The sequence below is a fragment of the Heloderma suspectum genome, chromosome 10 (genome assembly GCF_057233095.1).
Source record: "Heloderma suspectum isolate Gila_16-S chromosome 10, 16-S_ref, whole genome shotgun sequence".
NCBI classification, from domain to species: Eukaryota; Metazoa; Chordata; class Lepidosauria; order Squamata; family Helodermatidae; genus Heloderma; species Heloderma suspectum.
The window spans coordinates 7,319,210-7,340,393 of record NC_139467.1 but is presented as its reverse complement, the minus strand read 5'-3'; the positions used below and the strand labels follow the sequence as shown (position 1 = coordinate 7,340,393).

General features: G+C 46.6%; 1 protein-coding gene across 1 annotated transcript in view; it reads right to left on the bottom strand.

Annotated features, from left to right (window-relative positions):
• Positions 1 to 16,999: 16,999 nt before the first annotated feature.
• The window catches only part of CATSPERG (catsper channel auxiliary subunit gamma), a 73,719-nt gene continuing 69,534 nt past the window's right edge, over positions 17,000 to 21,184 (bottom strand). Inside the window, exons 29-31 of the mRNA XM_084814894.1 lie at positions 19,001 to 19,127; positions 18,525 to 18,620; positions 17,000 to 18,031 (exon numbers count right to left, since the gene is read on the bottom strand). Of these exons, the coding sequence (XP_084671020.1) occupies positions 17,907 to 18,031; positions 18,525 to 18,620; positions 19,001 to 19,127 (348 nt within the window). The 3' untranslated portion in view covers positions 17,000 to 17,906. The remainder of the gene's footprint in view (positions 18,032 to 18,524; positions 18,621 to 19,000; positions 19,128 to 21,184) is intronic.

Below are 21,184 nucleotides of genomic sequence, written 5' to 3'. Positions count from 1 at the left end.
CTGAGCCCTGCCTCAAATTAGAACCATCAACACTTCAAATTAGAACCGTCTCGAACCGTCTCGAACCATCTTTTTTCCCCTCTAATTAGAACCACCATGACCTCAGGTTAGCACCATCTCTTCTTGTATGAACTCCCTCCCAACCCCCCACATACTGAGGCCATCACCTGAGGCCCTGCCCTTGGGCTGCCTTCAGAGTTTACATGGATAGTTACCAGGGATAGGAGCTTCTCAGTGGTAGCACCCAGATGCAAATTAGCCTATCAAAAACTATTTGCTTGGCTCCTGCTCCTTGTCCATTAAAACTGTTTTATTAGAAAGTGTTCTTAATTATTGTTAGCTTCTGGAGCCTTCTGTTGCTTTTTAAATGTTTAGCTGTTGCTGGTATTTGGATTTACTTATTTAATGTGTTTTTAGTGTGCTTTAAAGACGACAACGACAACAACAACCTTGAATTGATGTTAGATATTTACGTTAGCTGCCTGGTAAACCATACTGTGGAACAGCAGAATATAAATATTTCTTTCTTTTTTTAAAGATAATTAAACCACAGGCAGGGCACGTTTTTTATAATTTACTTTATATAATATATTAGTCATTTCCCTGTTTAAAAAACAAAAACAAACCTGAAGTGATAAACCAATTTCTCTCTGGTTTGGAGTTAGAAATATCATACATTGGAGTTCACTTGACACTCAGTCCTTTTAAAGCAAGGGTCCCCAAATGTGGAATCTTGAAAGAGTGTTGTGAGAACTCTCACAAAATGGCTACCATGGTGGCTGTGACTAATCGCAAAACACTCATTTCCCAGAAAGCAAACTGATGGGACTAACAGAAAAGTAACTTGTCCAAGAACCTGAGTAGAAGGCAGAGGTGGGGGCTGAGCTCCAAAACATAAAACCACACTTATGAACCCAGATAAGGATGGCGCAGGAAGGCAGCACTTTGCTTTGCAGTGAGCAAGTGTGGTGTAGTGGCTAGAGTGCTGGACTGGGAGTCAGGAGATCCGGGTTCAAGGCTCCACTTGGCCGTGAGGCTAACTGGGTGACTTTGGGCCAGTCATTGAGTCTCAGCCCAGCCTACCTCACAGGGTTGTTGTTCTGAGGATAAAATGGATAAAATGGGTATACTGTAAATGTAATAAATAAATAATATTTATAATTAATATAAATAAATTAATAATATAAATTATATCTAAATAAATTAATAGTATAAATTAATATACACATATTTATTATTTATTATTATTAAATAAATTAATAATATAAATTATAAATAATATTTATAAATACATATTTATTGTATTTATTGTACATAAATGAATGAATGAATGAATGAATGATGCCAGCCTCCCAGTTATTTATTAAGAAATAAAATGAGAATCAGGAGAGGCAGGGAGCACGAAGAACAGTTCTACAGGCACATTGGTGCCCAGGGGCACCATGTTGGAGACCCCAGCTTTAAAGGATGGGCCTGGCCAAAGATGGAAGAGGGCAGAGGTGAGTGGGTGTGGTTAAAGAAAGAGGGTGGGGCTTAAGACCAAGACAGCGTCAAAAAGAACCGACGAATAGCTGTGTTGTATCAGACTTAAAAGTCCATCTAGCCTAGTATCCTGGGTGAAAAGTCAGTGTGGTGTAGCGGTTAGAGTGTTGGACTGGGACGCAGGAGATCCGGGTTCAAGGCTCCACTTGGCCGTGAGGCTCACTGGGTGACTTTGGGCCAGTCATTGAGTCTCAGCCCAGCCTACCTCACAGGGTTGCCGGAAAATAAAATGGGGAGGAGGGGACCATGTAAGCCACTTTGGGCTCCTTGCAAGAGGGGAAAAGGTGGAATATAAATGTAATACTAAATAAATGAAAATAAATATCCTGCTTGCCTAGTGGCTAGCCAGATGCCTCCAGGAAGTTCACAAACGGGACACGACGGCAACAGATCTCCTCCTCATGCTTGCCTGCGGCCCTCAGCATCCTGTTTCCAAAGGTAGGTTGCTTCAGAGCCTGGGGGTTCTATTTAGCATTGGTGGCTGATAGCTGCAGTTAGACCTGTATTCAGACCTGGAAGAGACTGTTCTTTGTACCTGCACCACTAACCAGGTGAGGCTGTAGGACTGACATTTCGTAGGGATGTGAGAATCAGCAAAACTTGAGCTCACTGAAGTTATCCCAAATTCCATCTTGAAGCTCGTTCTGACTCCAGTCCGGATCAGATTGCGAGCTTTAGTTTTTTTCTTTTCACGTGAAAATCTGTGCGTATTTTCGTGCATATGTTTGCAAATGTACACATCCATTGTTGTCATCTTTGAAATGTACACATTCTTCTCCTGTTGATTAAAGCATGTTTGTGCGCATTTTTTAAAAGCACACATTTTTTCATGTGCATTTTTCAAAAGTACGCATGGTGTCTAAAGCATTTTGGGGCATCTGCGAATCACACTGCAAGCTCAGGAACGTGCAGACTTTGGCTCCAGATTGCCTCTGAGTCTGTGTTCGGTCTGGAAGGTGAGAACCGGGTAGAGTCCTGATCAAAAAGAAATTGAAACAAATTTCTCATACATCTGTAGCAATGGCGCGGCACAGACCTCTCACCTGTTTCTGGCTCCACCCTTTCAGAGACATGCACAGGCACACCTCTCAAAGACAGCTCCCTTTTTGCTCCTACACCTCTTTTTCATTCCTGCTGCCAGTCATCCTTCCTCCCCGGGGTCCGCCTGGGGCAATGTAAATAAATAGCAAAGGACAGTGGAGATGCAGCCTTTTCAGAGCTATTCTCCAGCAACCCCCGGGCCATTATATTAGGTTTTTCTCCGCCCCCGCCCCTCGCGACATGCCTCGTATCTGTGCTGGGAGACCAGCCAAGTCCCCCCAGCTCTGAGAGATCCCACAGAACTTTGGTGAGGGAGAGGGAATTGGTGGGAGGGGAGACTCAGGGAGCTATTTATAGCCATCCAGAACTCAGGGGTGTCAGGGCGGAGGGCAGTTATCTTTCCCATCAAACACAGACCCCATATTCTCAGACAGGGAAGGGAGAAAGGTGCACTCGTTTTACATTAAGCACACAGGGAGTGGTTAGAGCACCCTTCCCCAACCTGGTGCCCTCCAGATGGGTTGGGATTGCAACTCCCATCATCCTCAGTCAGGATGCTGTCGGGAAATTATGGGACCTGTAGTCCCAACACCTGGAGAGTTCCAGGTTGGGCTAGGCTGGAATATGCTGGCTGGAAATTATGGGAGTTGTAGTCCAACACATCTAGAGGGCACCAGGTTGGAGAAGGAAGGGTTATACTGTCTGACTAGGGCTCGGGCAACCCAGGTTCAAATGCCCACTCAGCCAAGAAGAAGCCTGGCTGACCTTGAGCCAGTCCCTCGTCCTGTCTCTCCCACCATAGCCTACCTCATAGGGTTGTTGTGAGGATGGAAGGGGGAGAGGGAGGAGGATCAGGTACACCACCCTGAGCTACTTAGAAGAAGGGCAAGGAAACAGAATAAATACATGATGCGCCTCTTCTGCACATTCCACTCACAATTCCTCCCCCACCATTCTGCAAGCTCGTCGACGCTGCATTTGAAAATATTTGCCCCTTGTCTGCAGGGGGTTCATCTATGCACAGAACCAAATTCTATCATGTGGAGCACCCCAAAGGTGCATGCAAGAAGCTGATACACAGAAGGGATCCCCCAAATCACACCTCTCCCCCGCCCTGCTGCCCCCGGTCTTCCCTCAGTTCAGAGATCTCCACAGAAGGTCCAAGCAGAAAATGAGATGGGCCAGGCCACCCTTACCCAGCCTGATGCCCTCCAGATGTTTCAGACTACCGTTCCCATCAGCCCTAGCCAGCATGGCCAATGGCCAGGGGTTGATTGGAGTTGCAGCCCCAAACATCTGGAGGGCACCAGGTTGGAGAAGGCTGCATCAGACACTTTCAGGAGCTGGTTATCCCTAAATCTAGACCTAGCAGGGCCGGCCCTACCATTAGGCAGAGTGAAGCAGTTGCTTCAGGCGGCAGATGCTGTCATGTGGCAGCACGGTGTTGGAGGAGAGGGCTGTAGACCACACAGCGTGCCCTGAGCTCCGTAAGCTAGCCTGTGGCCTTCAGGTGTGGTGGAAGATGCAGTCCCATTCCTGAAGAAAGATTAAACTGCCCATCCAGTCAATTTTTGTCCATGGAATGGGAGGGGGCGCCACAACTTTGCCTCAGGTGGCAAAACAGCTTGGGCTGGTCCTGTGACCTAGAGTGGGTGTTCCCTGGCCAGGATCCCCAAGGTCAGAAGGTGGCACTTTGTTGAAAAGTCAAGAGCAGAAGGAGGGCAGGCCCCTTGTGTTTGTACCAGGCTTCGTCCCAGCACGTTGCTAGAGATCTATTTCTCAGGGCTCCAGATCTATTCCACAGAGCCCTGAGTGTCCATTGATGCCGATGGAACAGGTGATTTCATTTTTTTCTCTCTCTCAGTTTAATTGCCCCGCAGGGGGCAATTTTCAAGGGGAATTGCAGCTGGAAAGTGAAGAGCTAACCTTCCCCTTCCAACATGCTGCAACAACCCCTCATAAAAGTCTTCCCCTTCATGGCAATTAAGCTAATTAAAAACCCCATTTTTCCACATTCGTTGGGGATGAACTGGATCAGGGTACAAATTAATTGAAGGTTTTATTTTATTTGAGATGATCTGGATGGGAAAGGAATGGGCTGGCATTGCCTCCTGTGAAATTCAAATAAATCCTAGCAATTATTTCTAAAACTGTGCATACAGATATAAACCAGCATATGCAGATTTTATAGAGATTTCTGCCCTCTGGGCCTGGGCCCCAAATCTTTTAAGTGCCTAGCAATGTGCCTGACATGGCCAATCCAGAAGCTTCATACTGCCTGCCAATCACAAGGAACAATGTTGCTTACCCAGTGGAGGCTGGTGGCTCCGATGCCAGTGGGGTAGTGAATCCGGTCCGGGTTTCAGTCCGAACCAGTCAGAACTCTAAAGGAGCTATCCAAGGTGTTTGGATAACTCCCTTAGTGTTCTGACTGGCTCAGGCTGACACCAGGAGCGGATTTACTGCCCCATAGGCATCGGAGCAGCCAGCCTTCACTGTGGTTCTCTCTGTTCCCTTCTGCCCCTCAAGAAGGCTCTCTGGCTTGGATTCCACCAGCTTCTGCTGGTTTTCCCAGCTAGTTTCCAACCTCACCAGGAAGGTTCCTAGTTCAAGAATCAGAAGCCCTCCATCACCACCACACACCCCAAACAAGGCACCATCTAGGTCCCTGGTCAGCATCAAGCTGTTCCAGAGAGCCATTTTTTAAAAAGTGGGGAACGGGGGGGGGGGGTGCCTTGCTGCTGATGTGCCAAGGCGGCAAGTCTCCCAAATCAAGATGAATCCAACATTTAAGGCCACTTTAATCCAGTTTCACAATTTCATTTTCAGTGGAAATGGGGAAGTGACATCTTTCTTCGGACCTCTTTTGGATTTCCAAAGGTTGGGCAACTTTGGGCAAAGCTGAATCTGCGCTGTATCTGCAGGCATCCCAAGTGGAATCCATGGTTTGCTAGAGACCTCCAGTGGCTCAGCGGAGAAACAGCCTGCCCAGCAGCGGCACAGTCTCTGCCCTTCCTAGGCCTGGCTTGCTCAAAAGTGTGACTTCTTTTAAACAGGGTCGTGTGGGGAGCAAAGAGGTGGTGGCCAGTTTTCATGAGGAAGGGGGAGAAGTTTCAAGGTCAATGGATGGATGGATGGCTGTGACGTTTGTTGGAGTGCAGGAGATGTGCCCATAAAGGGCCAGTGTCACCCCAAAGAGCCTCTTCTGTCTGCTCTAAGCTCCTTCTCTAGGCTCCTCTCCTTCTTTCTGCTCCTGAGGCCCCTGCTTTGACCTTTTACCTGCCTCTCAAACCTCTGCAGTCCCCCAAAACCTTCTCCTCAATCTCCTTGACCAAGGTGACTGGATTGGACTTGGGGTATCTTTTGGGGGGATATATATATATATATATATATATATATATAACTTTTTTTCCTGCTTCTCACTCACAAAAGTGGTAGAAAATTCCCAAGGCATCTTGACTCTCCTTCGTAAGGAGATACCTGTGGCATCTTCGTCTGCTAATCTACAGCTATACAGGTCAAGAAGGAATGAACCAGGCAGTGAGCCCTAAAACAGCATCACCCACCCACCCCAGCAACAGCATGCTGTTGCATCCCAAGCTGCTTGCCAGCCAGCTCCTCAAAAAACCAAAATTGATTTGCCTCTCCTTCTCTCTGCTCAAATTCAACCAGCCCAAACTTTCAGGGAGGCTCGTCTTCAGGTACCTTCCACAATGTTGGGAGGCAGGGGGTGTTGAATAAAGGCCAGCGTGAGGGGCCATTCAGAAAATGCCTATTATTTGCCACCACCAAGCTGGCTACAGAAGGACCTAATTTCTCTCTGTTTGGCACAACAGAATAGCCTGGCCAGTATCAGACAGATGGTAGAAACCCATCTGACATCCAGAGCTCCTACCTGTGCAAGGTGCCTCCTTTATTTCAACAGAGCAACCACATTCTCATGCACATTCCTTTACACACATGGATCATCTCCCTGCATCGAAAGGAGCAGGACAGCTCCCACAGGCCCAGCAGCCAGAGTGGTGTAGCTGTTACAGTGTCGGACTAGGACCCAAACCCGGAAGACTCAGGTTCACTCTTTCCTGCATTTATTGCCACCCAATAGCCAAAGCTCTCTGGGTGTTGTACAAAGATTAAAACCGTAAAAATACAATATGATGTCATCAAAGAAAACCATGAAAATATAAAAACAATTTTAAATAATCAACAATCAAAATCCCAGGACCCATTAAAAAGCCTTATTATATGCTGTCAAATGCCTGGGAGTAAAGTTGAAATCCTCCACACAGCCAGAGAGCTCACTGTCACTGGGGGATCTTGGGCCGGTCATCTCTCTCTCTCCCCCTCTCCCTCTCTCTCTCAACCTAACCTACCTCACAGGGTTGTTGTGAGAATAAAATGGTTGCAAGGGAGAACCATGTGTGTCCCTCTGTACTCCTTGGAGGAATTGCAGAAATCAATAATAATAATAATAATAATAATAATAATAATACAGCTCTGTCCTAGCTCACTGGCCAGTCACCCCCTTATGAGTACGGAGAACAGATTAAACCATGTTATGAGGTAGTTAATCTGCAATTTGTTGAGATTAGTTGAGATTCTCCTGAGTTTATGAGATTATGCCCTAGAGTCTTGAATGCTAAGAGTGTCTTAGTATGGCAAACGCAGAAATGCATTCACCATGTCTTGGAAACAGTTTTGGGATAGAAGATGACACGCACTCATCAACACTCGAAGATTGTTTTTGTTTTTTGTTTTAATTTGCCTTTGGGGTTTTGCTTGGAAATCACCCCCAAGGCCTCTTTCTTGGGCAAATCAAGACCATCTCCAATTAATCCAGGTCCTTCTTCTCAAGGCAGCGGAGGCTTTTTTTCCCCTTTGAACCCCTTCAAAGCTGGAACAGGTCTCCATCTCTGCTAATTCCATTTGACACCCGTGGCCAAAAACCTACTCCAAAATAGACGATTTCTCCTGCTTTAATTGGGGACACTTCTTCCTTAATTCTCTTTAATTAGACAAATTGGCCGCAGCCTCCAGCGATGGCAGAGAGGCCCTAACGGTGGGAGGCGGGAGGTTAATAGCAGCTAAAAATAGCTTGCTGGTAAGGACCTCATGTAGGGAACACAGAGCAAAGTACAATCTTCCTTAATTCGTAGTGGGGTAGAGGTGGAAGGGAAAGCCTTTGGAGGGCCTGCGGGGTTTCTGGAGGGCACAGTCTTCTTGAACTCCATACACACTTATTTTGTTTATCATCAAGTGAATGGATCCTCTCCATGAACACTTAGCAAAAGCTGTATGCACCCAACACAGGGAGCTCTACTTAGGGATGCCAGAGAAATCTGCAACAGATTCAAATGGGTTCGAATCCAAACTGTGCATTCAGCAGCCGACTGGATTTTTCCAAGTCATGTGGATTTTGCAGACTTGTGGACTGTTTTTTCACCAGGGGGGTTGCACCAATTCACATTTGCACAAGTGTGTATTAGCGCTAATGTGCACTTGCGGCAATGTGCACTTGCACTAATGAGAATTAGCTCGAGTAGAATGAAATTCTAGTAAAAAAAAATATGTGATTCCATCAATGAGCAGACAACGGAATGAAAGATGCCGGACAATTCATGAAACACAGATGAAACCAATTCTAAGAATTCCATACATCCTTAGTTTTACTGGCAAGGGATTTGCAAGCATTTTGCCCTGAATGCTGGTGATCAAGAGGACAGGTGAAGGGAGATTAGGAACACTCCTGTCTTCCCCAAAGCGCCCAAACTTTTCTAGTTATCCTGGCCGACTTCCTAGCTTTTCAGTAATACTTCATGGCTTCATGGAAGTAGAGCCAGCTCAAAAAGTTGAAACTTCCAGTTCCAGGACACAGACCCTGTCCAATGAAACCCTTGCATGTTTCGACTTTATATATATTGTCACGTGGTATCTCACTCCCAGAAATAATAACGTGATCGGGATTTCAAGCTTCAGTGAAGAATAGAACCAAGAAGAAACTATGTCAGTTATGCTCAAGAGAGCACAATACATGTCTGCTCAGATGTAAGTCCTGACAGAAGAAGCTGTTTGACAGCAGAAAAAAAGACTTCCTTGGAAGCTGGTGGACTCTCCTTTATTAGAGTTTTTTTTTAGTAGGGGCTGAATGGCCATCTCTCAGGGATGATCTAGCAGGGGCTGTGATGTATCAACAAGGGCTGGACTAGATGACCATTGAGATCCCTTCAGACTCTATGGCTCTTTGATTGAAAGCCAGTGTGCTGTAGTGATTAGAGTGCTGGGGCTGGAGAGACCTGAGTTTTAGTCCCCACCCAACCATGAAGCTCACTGGGTGATTTCGGGCCACTCACTGACTCTCTGCCTAACCTACCTTACACTGTTGTTGTGGGGATAAAATGGAGAGGAAGAGGGTCATGTACACCACCTTGGACTCCTTGGAGGAAAGATGGGATATACATGTAACAAATAAATAATACATTTCATTGTGTGCCATTTGGTTTTAATTTTTGTGAACCATCCAGAGAGCTTCGGCTATTGGGCGGTATAGAAATGAAATGAATGAATGGATGAATGAATGAATAAATAAATAAATAAATAAATACATCATTCTACGTCTGCATCTAAGGCCATCCTCCAGGACCCTCCTCCAAGGGAGGATCCGAGGGTGGCAACAAGGGAGAGGGCCTTTTTGGTGGTGGCTCCCCATTTATGGAATAATCTCCCTGACGAGGCCTGCCCGGCGCCAGCACTGTCATCTTTTTGGTGCCAGTTTAACTGCCTTCTTCTCTCAGGCATTTGGCAGTGTATAATGAGTCTCTTGATTGTCTCTGGCTGATTATTTTGAACTGTTTTAGATATACGTCGTTGTTGTGCATTATTTGTTTTATGTCATTATGTGAATGGTTTTTTATATTTTATATAACGTATTTTATGAACTTGAGCACACTCCGGGAGAGAGTGCAGGACAGGAAGGCCTGGCGTGCTATGGTCCATGGGGTCACGAAGAGTCGGACACGACTGAACGACTGAACAACAACAACAACAACAACAAATAATGTATTTTAATGGTTTTTAATTTCTGTGAACCACCCAGAGAGCTTCAGCTATGGGAGAGGAAAGAAATATAGTAAATGAAATGAAATGAAATAAGTCCCATTGAATTCAATGGGCTTCCACCCAGCTAAGCGGATATAAGAATACAACACTGGGGTGTGTGTTTTTCCTCCCATCAAAGATGCCTGGGGATATGAGGGAACCAGAAAGTCCTTTGGGCCTGCAACCATGAATTCTTTGGGCTGACCCCCACTAACAGTGGTAAATATTAACCTGGGATTAAAGCTTCAGTTGATTAATCTATCAATTAAAATGACAAAAGCTTACATTTTTAGACACAATATTGCTAAAACATTTAACCCCACCCCTGCCCCAGCTGTTTTCTTTTCCTTTTCCCTCACCCCTGTTTAGCTGGACTTCAGCCAGCCTTATCACGGGTAATTATTCACACACAGAGACACACCAAAAAATGTCCATTAGAGTTAATAGTCAATTTGGGATACATGTTGGAGCATTTATAGTGTCAAGTGGATCCAGATTGCGCAAGACTCCTCAGAGTATTACCGCTGGCCTCTACTGATGCACTGAAATCACAAGACTGTTTCCCGGGCATCTGCAATTCAAAAGAGAAGCATCTGAACTGAGGTTAATGTAGTGGTATAAGAGCACCAGTGGAGGCTGGTGGCTCCTATTTCAGTGGGCCAGCAAATCTGCTCCGGGTTTCAGTCCAAACCAGTCCAAACTCTAAAGGAGCTATCCAAGGTGCGTCACTTTCAAACCCTCAGTATAGGTGCCTCCCTGAAATTCAAAGGAAGCATGAGATACCTTACAATTTATGATACAAAAACTGTTAGATTGAAAGGCCATCTGCAATGTTTTCTTTGTTGATCCATATTTACAGCAGAACCAGAAACAGCATTAACAAAGAGACAGGTGGGTTCTTGAGTTATTAGGATGTACTGATTAATCATCTAAACTTTTGGCCCGTTGGCCTTGAGCAAAAAGCAGCATCTGTGGGCAAGAGGAAAAGAGCGAGTCGGTCATGCATGGTTACTAGCACAGAGTCCTCTGGAAATCCCCCCAACTCTTCCCTGGGCTCTTTTTCCAAAGGAGCCCAGCCGTAGCAGTATGAGCAACTCAATTGGCCATCACAGGCCCTAGTGGAAGCGGGGGCGAGGCACATTATGTAATGCAGACATGGTGTTCTTTATCTTTGCTTACTCTCACACTCTTTCCTCCTCCTTTGGGGAGTTCAGACTTTCATAATTCTCTCTGAAAGGGAGACCAAAAAGGAGCGATCATAGGGATGGCTAAAAGGCCCTTCCCAGACCCCTTATCTTCCAAAGAACTGCTGTGGATTAATATATGGCAGCCAGTGATGAAAAGGAGCTAACCCTTGAAAGAGTTTACTGAATGGAGAATCCTCTCTCTCCCTCTGTCTTGCTGGGTCCCTGGGGTGGGCAGCATTGCTATCTGCCAGCTAAGATGTGATGCTGCTGCCGACAGATAAAAACCAAGCCCTACAGAGCCGGAGCCAGTCTTGAGAGATCTTGTCACTGAGATCCTGGTTTCTTTTTGGATAAAAGAAACAGAAGAACAGCGAGAAGGGTGGACTCAACATCCAGAGGCCTTTACTCCTGGAATGGATCTAAAGTAATGTTGGGCTCTGCACTGGTGCTGGAGTGGTTCGATCTCCTGTGCCAGTCTGGATGAGGCCCACATACCCGTGCTGAGCCAGACTTGGGAGCAATAGACTTGCAATCACAAGCAGTATGTGTAAGCAGCAAGCAGCAGACCGCAGGAAATTAAGCTGCCTGAGACACACAGCAGACTCTTCAGGACCCTGGAGAGCTCCCAGAGGTCCCAGACATTGCTCCAGTGAAAGTCAAACAGAACTCTTAAACAGCTGGGCCTGGTGCTCCTGCTTTGGTAGGTGGCCTCCAGGGTTACCTTCTCTTAGCACAGGGCTTCCAGGAGAATGAGGGGCAATGGGAGGGTGGTACGCTAGCACAGTGAATGCTTTGGGCCCCTAAGTGGGAAGATCCAAGTCACTGGCCTCAAAGCATCAGATCTTCAGGATGGCCTGTAGATAGCTCACCTTTGCATCGAGTCTTGGGCAGGCTTGGGGAATGCTGGGTGTCTAAGGCAGGATCTTCCTGACCAAGGTACATATAAGCCCCCCTGCCTTAGCAGCTGAGGTGCCAAAAAACTGATTGATGATACCATAAGTCAGCTCATGTTTGAACGCAGGAGGGCAGCTGGAAGACAAGTCAACCTGAGTATCAGTTGAAGGCTTAGCACCATATCCCAGGGCATGTTCGTCTGTCTGTTTTTTGTTTAAGATTATTTCTAGACTGCCTTCCTGAAACCAACCATGGCGGTGTACAAAAAACTCCCAAAGGAAAACATTAATCACATAAAAGGGTAATAAAATAATAAAAGCAATCGTGAGAACGGTGAGAACAGTTTTAAATGCCAAGTTTAGAAGATGCCCCTTTATTTATGTATTACATTTCTATACTGCCCAGCTCTCTGGGCAGTTCACAACAATAAAACCATAAAATACAACATGATAAAACATAATATAAGACTTTTAAAGTTTAAAAGTAGCATGTAAAACCAAGTAAAACCCAACAGCAGTTACAACACGGAAAGCCTGGGTGAAAAGATGCGTTTTTAGGAGGCGTTTGAAAGATGCCACATTTTCTGCCTCCCGGACTGCATGGGGGAGGGTTTTCCAGAGGGTGGGTGCTGCTACAGAGAAGGCCTGCTGTCGGGGTTCTTCATGGAGACATTCCTTTCATTTTGGAATGACCAGTAAGACCTCCTCTGATCTTAGATGTCGCCTGGGTATATATATGACCCCCTTTCCTGAACACCATGGGAGTTGTCGGGAGGGCACAACTCTAACGGGGGTGCATTCCAGAGTCTGGGAGCATCACAGGAGAAAGCTCTTCCCCATGTGTCTGCAAACGAGAGTCTCTTCGGAAGGGCCTCTCCTGCTGATCTTAATAACTGAGCAGGTTCATACTGAGATAAGAGGCCTCTCAGACAACTAGGCCCTATGCTGTTTAGGGCTTTCACGTACACGTACACTCCTGGTTTCCCCTCAAGTGTTATTTTTCAGCAAACTAATTTAAGGAGTGGGGAGAAAGCTTTTTTAGTTTCATGTCATTACATGTATTATATTTCTATACCACCCCATAGCTGAAGCTCTCTGGGCAGTTTACAAAAATTAGAAAGAATTAGAAGTACATTATACAAAGTGCAAAAACCCTTTACATAAAAACATATAAACAGAAAGCACACACAGTGACAACATATATCTAAAAACAATTTTAAAACAATCAACCAAAGACAATCCAGGACCTGCTTAAAAAAAACTGATTATATGCGGCCAAATGCCTGGCAATAACTGTTGCTACTGTTGGACAATTGAAGGCACAATCCTAGCTAGATAGGTGGCCGCCTCCGAGCTCAGAGTGCCCCCCAACCCTACCCCTTTTCAGTCACTCTGCACTCCTCTTCCGAGCACGGAGGACGGGGCTTCTCCCTGCTGCCTCGAAGGCAGCACAGACGACGGGGGGAGGTCGGTTTTCCGGGAGCCGACCTCAGAGCGCAGGATCCGAGGTCGGTTCCCAGAAATGAGCATCTCCTATGGCCCTCTAGACAGTGTCTAGTGGCCATAGGATTGCTCCCTGGGAGTCAGAAACCTTTGCTTATCTACTGCAGATCACCCAGAGATCTACCAGTAGATCACAATCTACCTCTGAGGCCTCTGCCCATGGACACCTCCCTTGGCACCAGGCTTGATGCCCCTCCTGATTTTTATTCTGTTTCTTCAGATAAAAATAATAATTAATTTTTATTTGGGTGGCTGGAATACAGTAAAGGGAAATTCTACTCTCCAGCACCATCTTTGGGTTCAAAAGAGTGGCTTTGTGTTCTGGAGCTTAAACTCCAACTCTGCCTCATATTTAGGTTCTGGGACAAGTTATTTTTCTTTTAGGCTCACCAGTTTGCTTTCTGGGAAATGGGTGAGATCGAGTGAGAGAAGCTGAACAAAACCTTCTCTGGACAACCAAGATACAGATTTCTTCGTTGAGCTCTATGGGCAGCTCTCACTTTCACTTCAGGGGAGCCCCCCAAATGTCCTTAAAATTAAATCTGGAAGTCCCCTCTCTAGGCAATGAGAGAAAGTACCCCAGCATTTCTTATGTTTAGGTTTAGAGAGGGAGGTGGGGTGCTTAAGCCTTTTCCAGGCTCCTGCTTTACTGATGCGGCCCTGACCCTCCAGGGGGTGTCCAACCATGTCTGCAAATTACCCATCCCCAGAGGAGGCTGTCTGTTGCATCTCTCCATGAGTCATGACTCTAAACTTGTCACCTTCTAATCTCCCACACTAAAGCTACAATCTTATGCATGCTAATTTGGAGTAAAGCCCCTCAAACTCAGCAGGACTAATTGCCAAGTAAGCATGCATAGACTCGGCCTGTGCAGTCATTTACACGCACACATACACACTCACGTGGGAATCTGTCCCTCTGAAATCTGGGGTGGGGGGTGTCTTCTGAGTACACATACACAGAACTGGACTTTTGCAGGTACATGAAGCTTGCCCCCAATTTTAATTTGGGGTGGGGGTGATGTGTCTATCAGCTATCAGAAGTCTGGGCAAAGCAGTTAGATGCGTTTTATCCCCATCACTCCACGGGAAATTCCTTTTATTGTTTTGTTAACTCTTACAGAATATCTCCTGTTCTATGCTGCTGTCCCCCCCAGCAGGAAGGGTTGGGTCAGCAGTGGACATGTGCTGCCCTCTCGTGGGATACTGCAGTAGCACAGGCCTAAAAGAAAGAAAAACCTGATGTGACGATTTGAGGTCTATAGAGGCAAGAGGAAAAGTGGCCAAGCTTAGAGACCCGGAGTTTTCTGTTGGGAGGGGGTAACCCTGAGAGGAGTAGTCTCGTTTCTCTGGTTAGGTTTCTGTTTCAATTCCCCTGTAAGTTTCATTTCTTCAGGTTTGAAGCAGTACTTTTACTTTTGAGGGAGGTGGGTATATAAGGAGAGGGAGAGAGCCAGTAAGAGTCAGAAAGACCAGGCTGCTGCCAGAGCGAGTCAGAGAGAAACAGCCAGAACCTGAAGAGAGAGCAGAGTCTGAAGAGAGAGCAGGAAGAAGCAGCCTAGAAAAGTCTATGTGCAGCTAGGGTAAAGGAACTTGTGTTTTGCAAATTTTATTTCCTTTTAATGCCTTTTGTACCATTCAGCTGTATTGTGTAAATACCTTTAGCTGTAATTTGCTTTAAATCTACCAGTAAACCGTTGTGGTTAAACTGTGTCTAGAATGTCAGTCACCCCACGACTATGGCCTAACCTCCACGTTACCGGGAAGGGGAAGTTTAAAAGAAGGTGGGACAGAGGCAAGTGAGCCTTAAGGAGTTGCTCAAGGGGTCCAGGTCATACAGGGAACCCTGACACCTGGTTCTAAGGGTATGGGGCTGCAATGGGATTGTATCCATCTATATAGCCTTCTAGTCTACATATTGAAAAAAATGCAGCTTGGCACAGAGCAGAGGGGGACAAGGGTCGGCCCTGACACTAAGCATTTGCTGACATTGAACTAAATGAAAACAACGCCCTTCTGCTGATGCGCCTGCAGTTGCCTTACTGCATCCTAGCTGTGTGGTGTTGTGGCTAGAATGCTGCACTAGATAGCTAACACCCAGGTTCACCTGCTTCCTGCACCTCTATGGAGAATGAAATGTTCTCTATCTTTGGGGTGCTTTGCTTTCATATGATCAACATTTGTGGGCGCGGACGGCACTTGCAGCATGGCTCCATGGAACTATGTCCCACTGTCTTCAAGAAAGATTACTCTGTAAAGCCTTATTTCAGCCTTAGGTTGGTTTCTAAATATGGAAGTGTGAGCGGGGGCAGGGGGAGGTTTCTAAGGAAATGTGGCTGGAGGACTTGCTGTTGTTGTTGTTCAGTCGTGTCCGACTCTTCGTGACCCCATGGACCATAGCACGCCAGGCCTTCCTGTCCTCCGCTCTCTCCCGGACTGTGCTCAAATTCATAGTCATTGCATCGGTGATGCTATCTAGCCATCTCATCCTCTGCCGTCCCCGTCTCCTTTTGCCTTCGATCTTTCCCAGCATCAGGGTCTTTTCCAGTGACTTTTCGCAGTAGGTGGCCAAAATATTTGAGCTTCAGCTTCAGTATCTGTCCTTCCAATGAGCAGTCAGGGTTGATTTCCTTTAGGATTGACTGATTTGACCTCCTTGCAGTCCAGGGGACTCGTAAGAGTCTTCTCCAGCACCGCAGTTTGAAAGCATCAATTCTTCGGCGCTCAGCCTTCCTTATAGTCCAGCTCACACAGCCATACATTGCTACTGGGAAAACCAAAGCTTTGATTACGCGAACCTTTGTCAGCAAGGCTTTATTGACTGTAGCCAGCTGCTATGTCCAATTCTGTCACCATTTCATTGAGTTTTACTTCTAAGCATGCTTAGGATTACACCTTAAAATGGATTGCTGGTTGTATTTAGGCACTTAATAAATGAATAGTACTATTTTAAAAGACTTGCAGTGCAATCGTATATATATTTACTCAGAAGTAGGGACAGAGACAGAGCTGCTATCAGGACTTTTGCACAGGGGGTCCTGTACTTTAATACCAGACTACAAAGGGAAAGGAAGAACTGGGCCTGACACTTCCTTTCTCTCCTTCTGAAGTAATCCTTCTTGCAAACAATTAAAGAGAGTTGATAGATAGGCCTGCCTGAAAAGAATCCTCTTGTTGTGCTCCTCTTACCGGGCAAGCCTCAAAAAAGCCTCAGGGGAGGACTAAACTACCATGCCAATGTGCCTATTCTCCACTGGCTCTGCTCAGACCTTCCTGTTCCCATATATTTGCCTATAAAATGCAGCAGGAGAGCATCAGGAAGGACAGATATCTCCCCCATTCTTGCATTCTCTGAAATGCATAAAAAGCAAAGGAAGCTCTAGTGATCCGTAAGAAAAAAAACACCAAAATTCACAGTTGGGCAATACCTTTATTAGGACCAACCAAAATGTCACAAAATAGTGAGCAAGCTTTCTAGTTCTCCAGAACTCTTCATCAGGCCCTAATATGGTCCTAATAATGGTACTGGCCAACTGTGGATTTGGAATTTGGAACGTGGATCAGAACAGAAGCTCGTCAGAGGGGGGAAAGCTCTCACTCCTGGTGTGCTGGCAATGGGATTGTCAACACTTGCACATAGATCACATCCGTGTTGAGGGGAAGATGATGATTTTCCACCTCTGTATTCTGCAGAAACTGGATAGCAACAGATACTCCTTACAAAAGCAAATTGCACAGTAATGTGTTTATTGAACAATGCAGGACACTGAAATGACTGATAAAAACAAATAACAACATTAAGAGGAAAGGGTACACAGGTAAGAGGAAATCTGAAAAAAAATAATGTCCTCCTTATTGTAGAAATACATTCTAGAAATAGATGCAAAGGGTTTCCACCCATTCACAAACTGCCTATACACAGGCATTTTATAACAGCTTCTTCTTTTAACTGTTACCCTTTCAACTCTACCTGGTTTTGTTCTATGACGGTTTACAGCATCAGGGGGTACAGAGCAACTGGGAAAGCATCAGAGCAAGGGAACACAATTCACATACCGTTAGAGAAGGACGTGTATTGCCCCTGGGTGATGGAAAGCGTGTGGGAAACAGCAAATTAACACATGAAAACAAGAACACATCTTTTCATTAGAGTCTTCCTGGTCCTGATGAAAAAGACATTTCTGCTATATTTTACAAGCTAGCTCCTAGAGTGAGAGTCTCTGGGTATCTCCCACCAATTGGTCTGAGTAGTTTTACAGACAACGGATGGCTTCTGGAGCGATTCCCATGGCTCATTCACAAGCCTCTTGTGAATGGGCCAGCCAAACAACTTGCTCACAGACCATCTTATGAAACACAGATATTTCTGGACGCATTTTCTGGGAACATCTACAAGCAAGTTGTGTGGCTGGTCCCTGCGTTTTGGCCATGTGATCCAGAAGTCATTCAGCTGTCATGAACTGTTTTGTTCAAGCTGGCTGCTTCTTAGTTAATTCCAGAAACCTTCTGGGTGTAAAAACTGAAAGCAAACAGGAGCCCTTGCTTGACAGAGAAGGCAGGGCCATAGAAAGAAAATGCATCCAGACATAGGATGTGGCTCATAGCAGAAGAGGCCTGCAAGACATGGCTGGCATTACTGCACTCCTCAGACTGATGCTTCTGTGTTCGCTTTGGAGACAGATTGTGGTGAGCTGTTATGGCTGACTTCAGAGGGCAAGTGCTGCAGGGATCCTTGACTGGTGAATGAAGATGAGAAGGTGAGGCTGGATTCTAGTAGTAAAAAGAGGGAGGGGAGTAATGTTCAAAGGGTTCTCGGAAACAGCGGGCTTAAAATGCAACTTTTATTAAAAGGCGAGGTTCAAGGTGTTCACTGCCATGAAATATACCTCATTCCAGCTTTGGGATCAGCAATGCAGAAAAGGAGGTGGGCCTGGTATGGCAATTATGAGAGTGCACACACCTCAATAGAGTTGGGCTGTATCGTTAGCTGGCCATAGATCAGGGGTGGGGAACCTCTTTTAGCCCAAGGGACAAATTCAATTTCGGAGAAGCTCTCGGGAGGCCAAATGCAAAAGAGATGGGGGCTAAAAATACCAAAGTATTTCAGCTTAAAGTTTTTACTGCCAGCAACAAAGCCTTAGCAAAGGCCCAGGAAACTACCAAATGATTGAAGAGAAAGGGATGGGGCTGGGGGAAAGGCCATCTAGGCCATCCCAGAGGACTGGATTGGGACCCCGGGGACGGCCAGATTTGCCACACTCACCCCTGGATTGAGGTTCCCCACTCCATGGCAGAAGCAGGTGGAGCCTTAATTTCTTTGTGCCATCCTGACACATGTGTTTCCACTGCTTACAACCAGCTGTGGGGAGAAAGGAAAATGGCATCCACGCTGCCACCAGCACTATCGCAAGGCATCACAGTGATGAAAAGATGGAGCTGGCCAGGAATCCAGTGCAGTGAGGATAAGATGTGGGTGGAACAGTCTCTGTGAGTCACTGAAAGGGAGCCAGGGGGAGCCAGGGACCCAAATGGACCCAAAAGGCAGTTGTAAGCAGTAAGAACTGTTTTATGTTTTCAGGAATTTTCTTAAAAGCCCTATTTTCAGAATCTTTAAAAACATGATCATGCAAAACAGAACAGCATAAGAAGGGGCATTAGCATTACCGCCACTCCACTGCCAAATAAAAAGTCCCAAGCAGATCTTCTCCTCCTCAAGGTCCCTGCTGGTTGCCAACTCACCGGCCCGAAAAGCAAAAGCTTCCTCCAATCTCCGGAACGTTCTGGTGACGAAGACCTGGACTTTGGGGGCCATGATGTGAATCACTATGTACGTAAGAAGCAAACAAAGTACCACAGCGACTGAAATCTTAGAGAGAGAAAAATGGTGGAGACATAATTCCTTGATAAGAATTTCCAGAGGGGTAGAATGTTAGTCTGAGGCAGCAGAAACAGCAGGGAGACCCAGTTTGGACATCACAACAACCCAGGGTTTTTAAAAACCTGGGTTACTGCAAGATAAGCGGGAATGAATAAATGAGCACGCTGCTTCTCGTCGCCCAGTCACTCCCACTGCGGCCGGGTGGAGCTAAACAACTCGAGGATGGCCCTTCCCTGCGTTGTTTAGCATGATGTCCAAACATGGAACTCTGGGGTGTTGGGAGAGAGAGAACCCAGAGTCCTAACCCAAGAACAAACCAGAGGTCACAAGTCTGGGTTGTCTCCAGAGATCCATGTTCGGACATCAGGCTAACCCACCCAGGGTCTGGGATGGAGCTTTTCCCAGCCCTACTGCTAGAGGCCAGGGCATGAACCCTGGGCCTTTTGCAGGCAAAGCATGTGCTGTACCACTGAATCATAGCCCTTCCCTTAGCGTTGCCCATTGGAACTGAGAGCTGTCAGAGTGCTTCACAGGCATTATTGCAATCATCCTCACAACCCAGTTAGGTAAGTTAATATTATTACCCCAAATTAAATTGCACACTGGGGTGGAGTTAGGAAGCAGGTGGGGACGAGAGAACTGGAGCTGAGGGCCTAGACCATCTTGTGAACTCATGACTGAGCCATGATTTGAACTTTCTGGCTTATTCTGAGCCACTACAGTACACTTAAACGCACTGGCAGGGCGCATGAAGACTGACTGATTACATTTCTAAGCTGCCCAATAGCCGAAGATTGAGGGGTGGAGAGTGGCGCTGAGGTAACTACAAAAATAGACAAGAGGCGTGGGCTGGGCTGGCTCGGGAGGTGGGCTTCAGCGGGCCAAACTGCTGCTGCCCACCCTTCCTCTGAGCAACAGCTATGCATGCACTTGTGCCTGTATCTGTCTATCTCTGACGTGGGGGTGCTGGACCTATGTCAGCCCAAGGGCCAAATCCAATTTTGGAGAAGCACCATTCTAACAGTGGGTGGAACTGAAGGCTAAATACCAAAAGCCGGCACATTTTAACTTAAACCTCTTACTGCCTTAGAAGAAGCATGGCAACCGTTGAGAATGGGACACAGGCCCTGCAAGAGCTGGGAAACCGCCCAGTGGTCAGGGGCATCTGGGGAATCGCACAGGGTCGGGGGGAACATCCAAGGTTCGACATCCCTGCTCCAAAGTAGTTCTTCAACAACTGCACTGGCAGCTTTTTCATTCCCATTCCCAATTCAAAGTGCCAGGGCTTCCCTTGAAAGCCTGAATGGCTCGGGATGTAGGTATCTTCAGGGCCGCCTTCCCTCGCGTGAGCCTGCCCAAAACCTGTGGCCATCATCACAGGCCCCCTCCAAGCCCCCCTGCCTTTTGACGCTGTGTGGGTCATGACAGGGAAAAGAGCTGTTGCAGATACAGGCAATGCCCTCCATGGGGGAGTCTTGCTGATGCCAACCCTGAAGCCTTTTTGGCAATGGAGGCGGGTGGCTCTGGTATCAGTGGTGCTCTGAATCTGCTCCAGGTTTCAGTCACAACCAGTCAGAACTCAAAAGGAGCTATCCACACCTTGGACAGCTCTTTTAGAATTCTGACTGGTTCTGACTGAAACCTGGAGAGGATTCACTGCCCCTATGATACCAAAGCCACCTGCCTCCACTGCCTTTTGGTGCCAGGCAAATGCCTGTTTATTTGACCAGGCCTTCCAGCATGTCATCCGAGCAGGTGATGGTAGATGTTGTGGAGGAGGAGGACAGTGACAGTGGAGGATGGTAGATGTTGTGAAGGAGGAGGACAGTGACAGCAAAGACAACAGCAGCAGCATTTTTACCTTGCTCTTCAGTCCCCAGAGGCTTACATAGAGCCAAAAAGAGCCAGAAAGAGAGCTGGTCTCCCCCTTGCCAGGATGGTTTTCCTGAGAGGGAGGCAGGGAGCAGGAGCCGCTTCCCAGCAGCCCTCGGTCTCCTGACCTACAGCAAAGGCCAGAATGTGCTTCCTTTCAGTTCTGCAGTCTC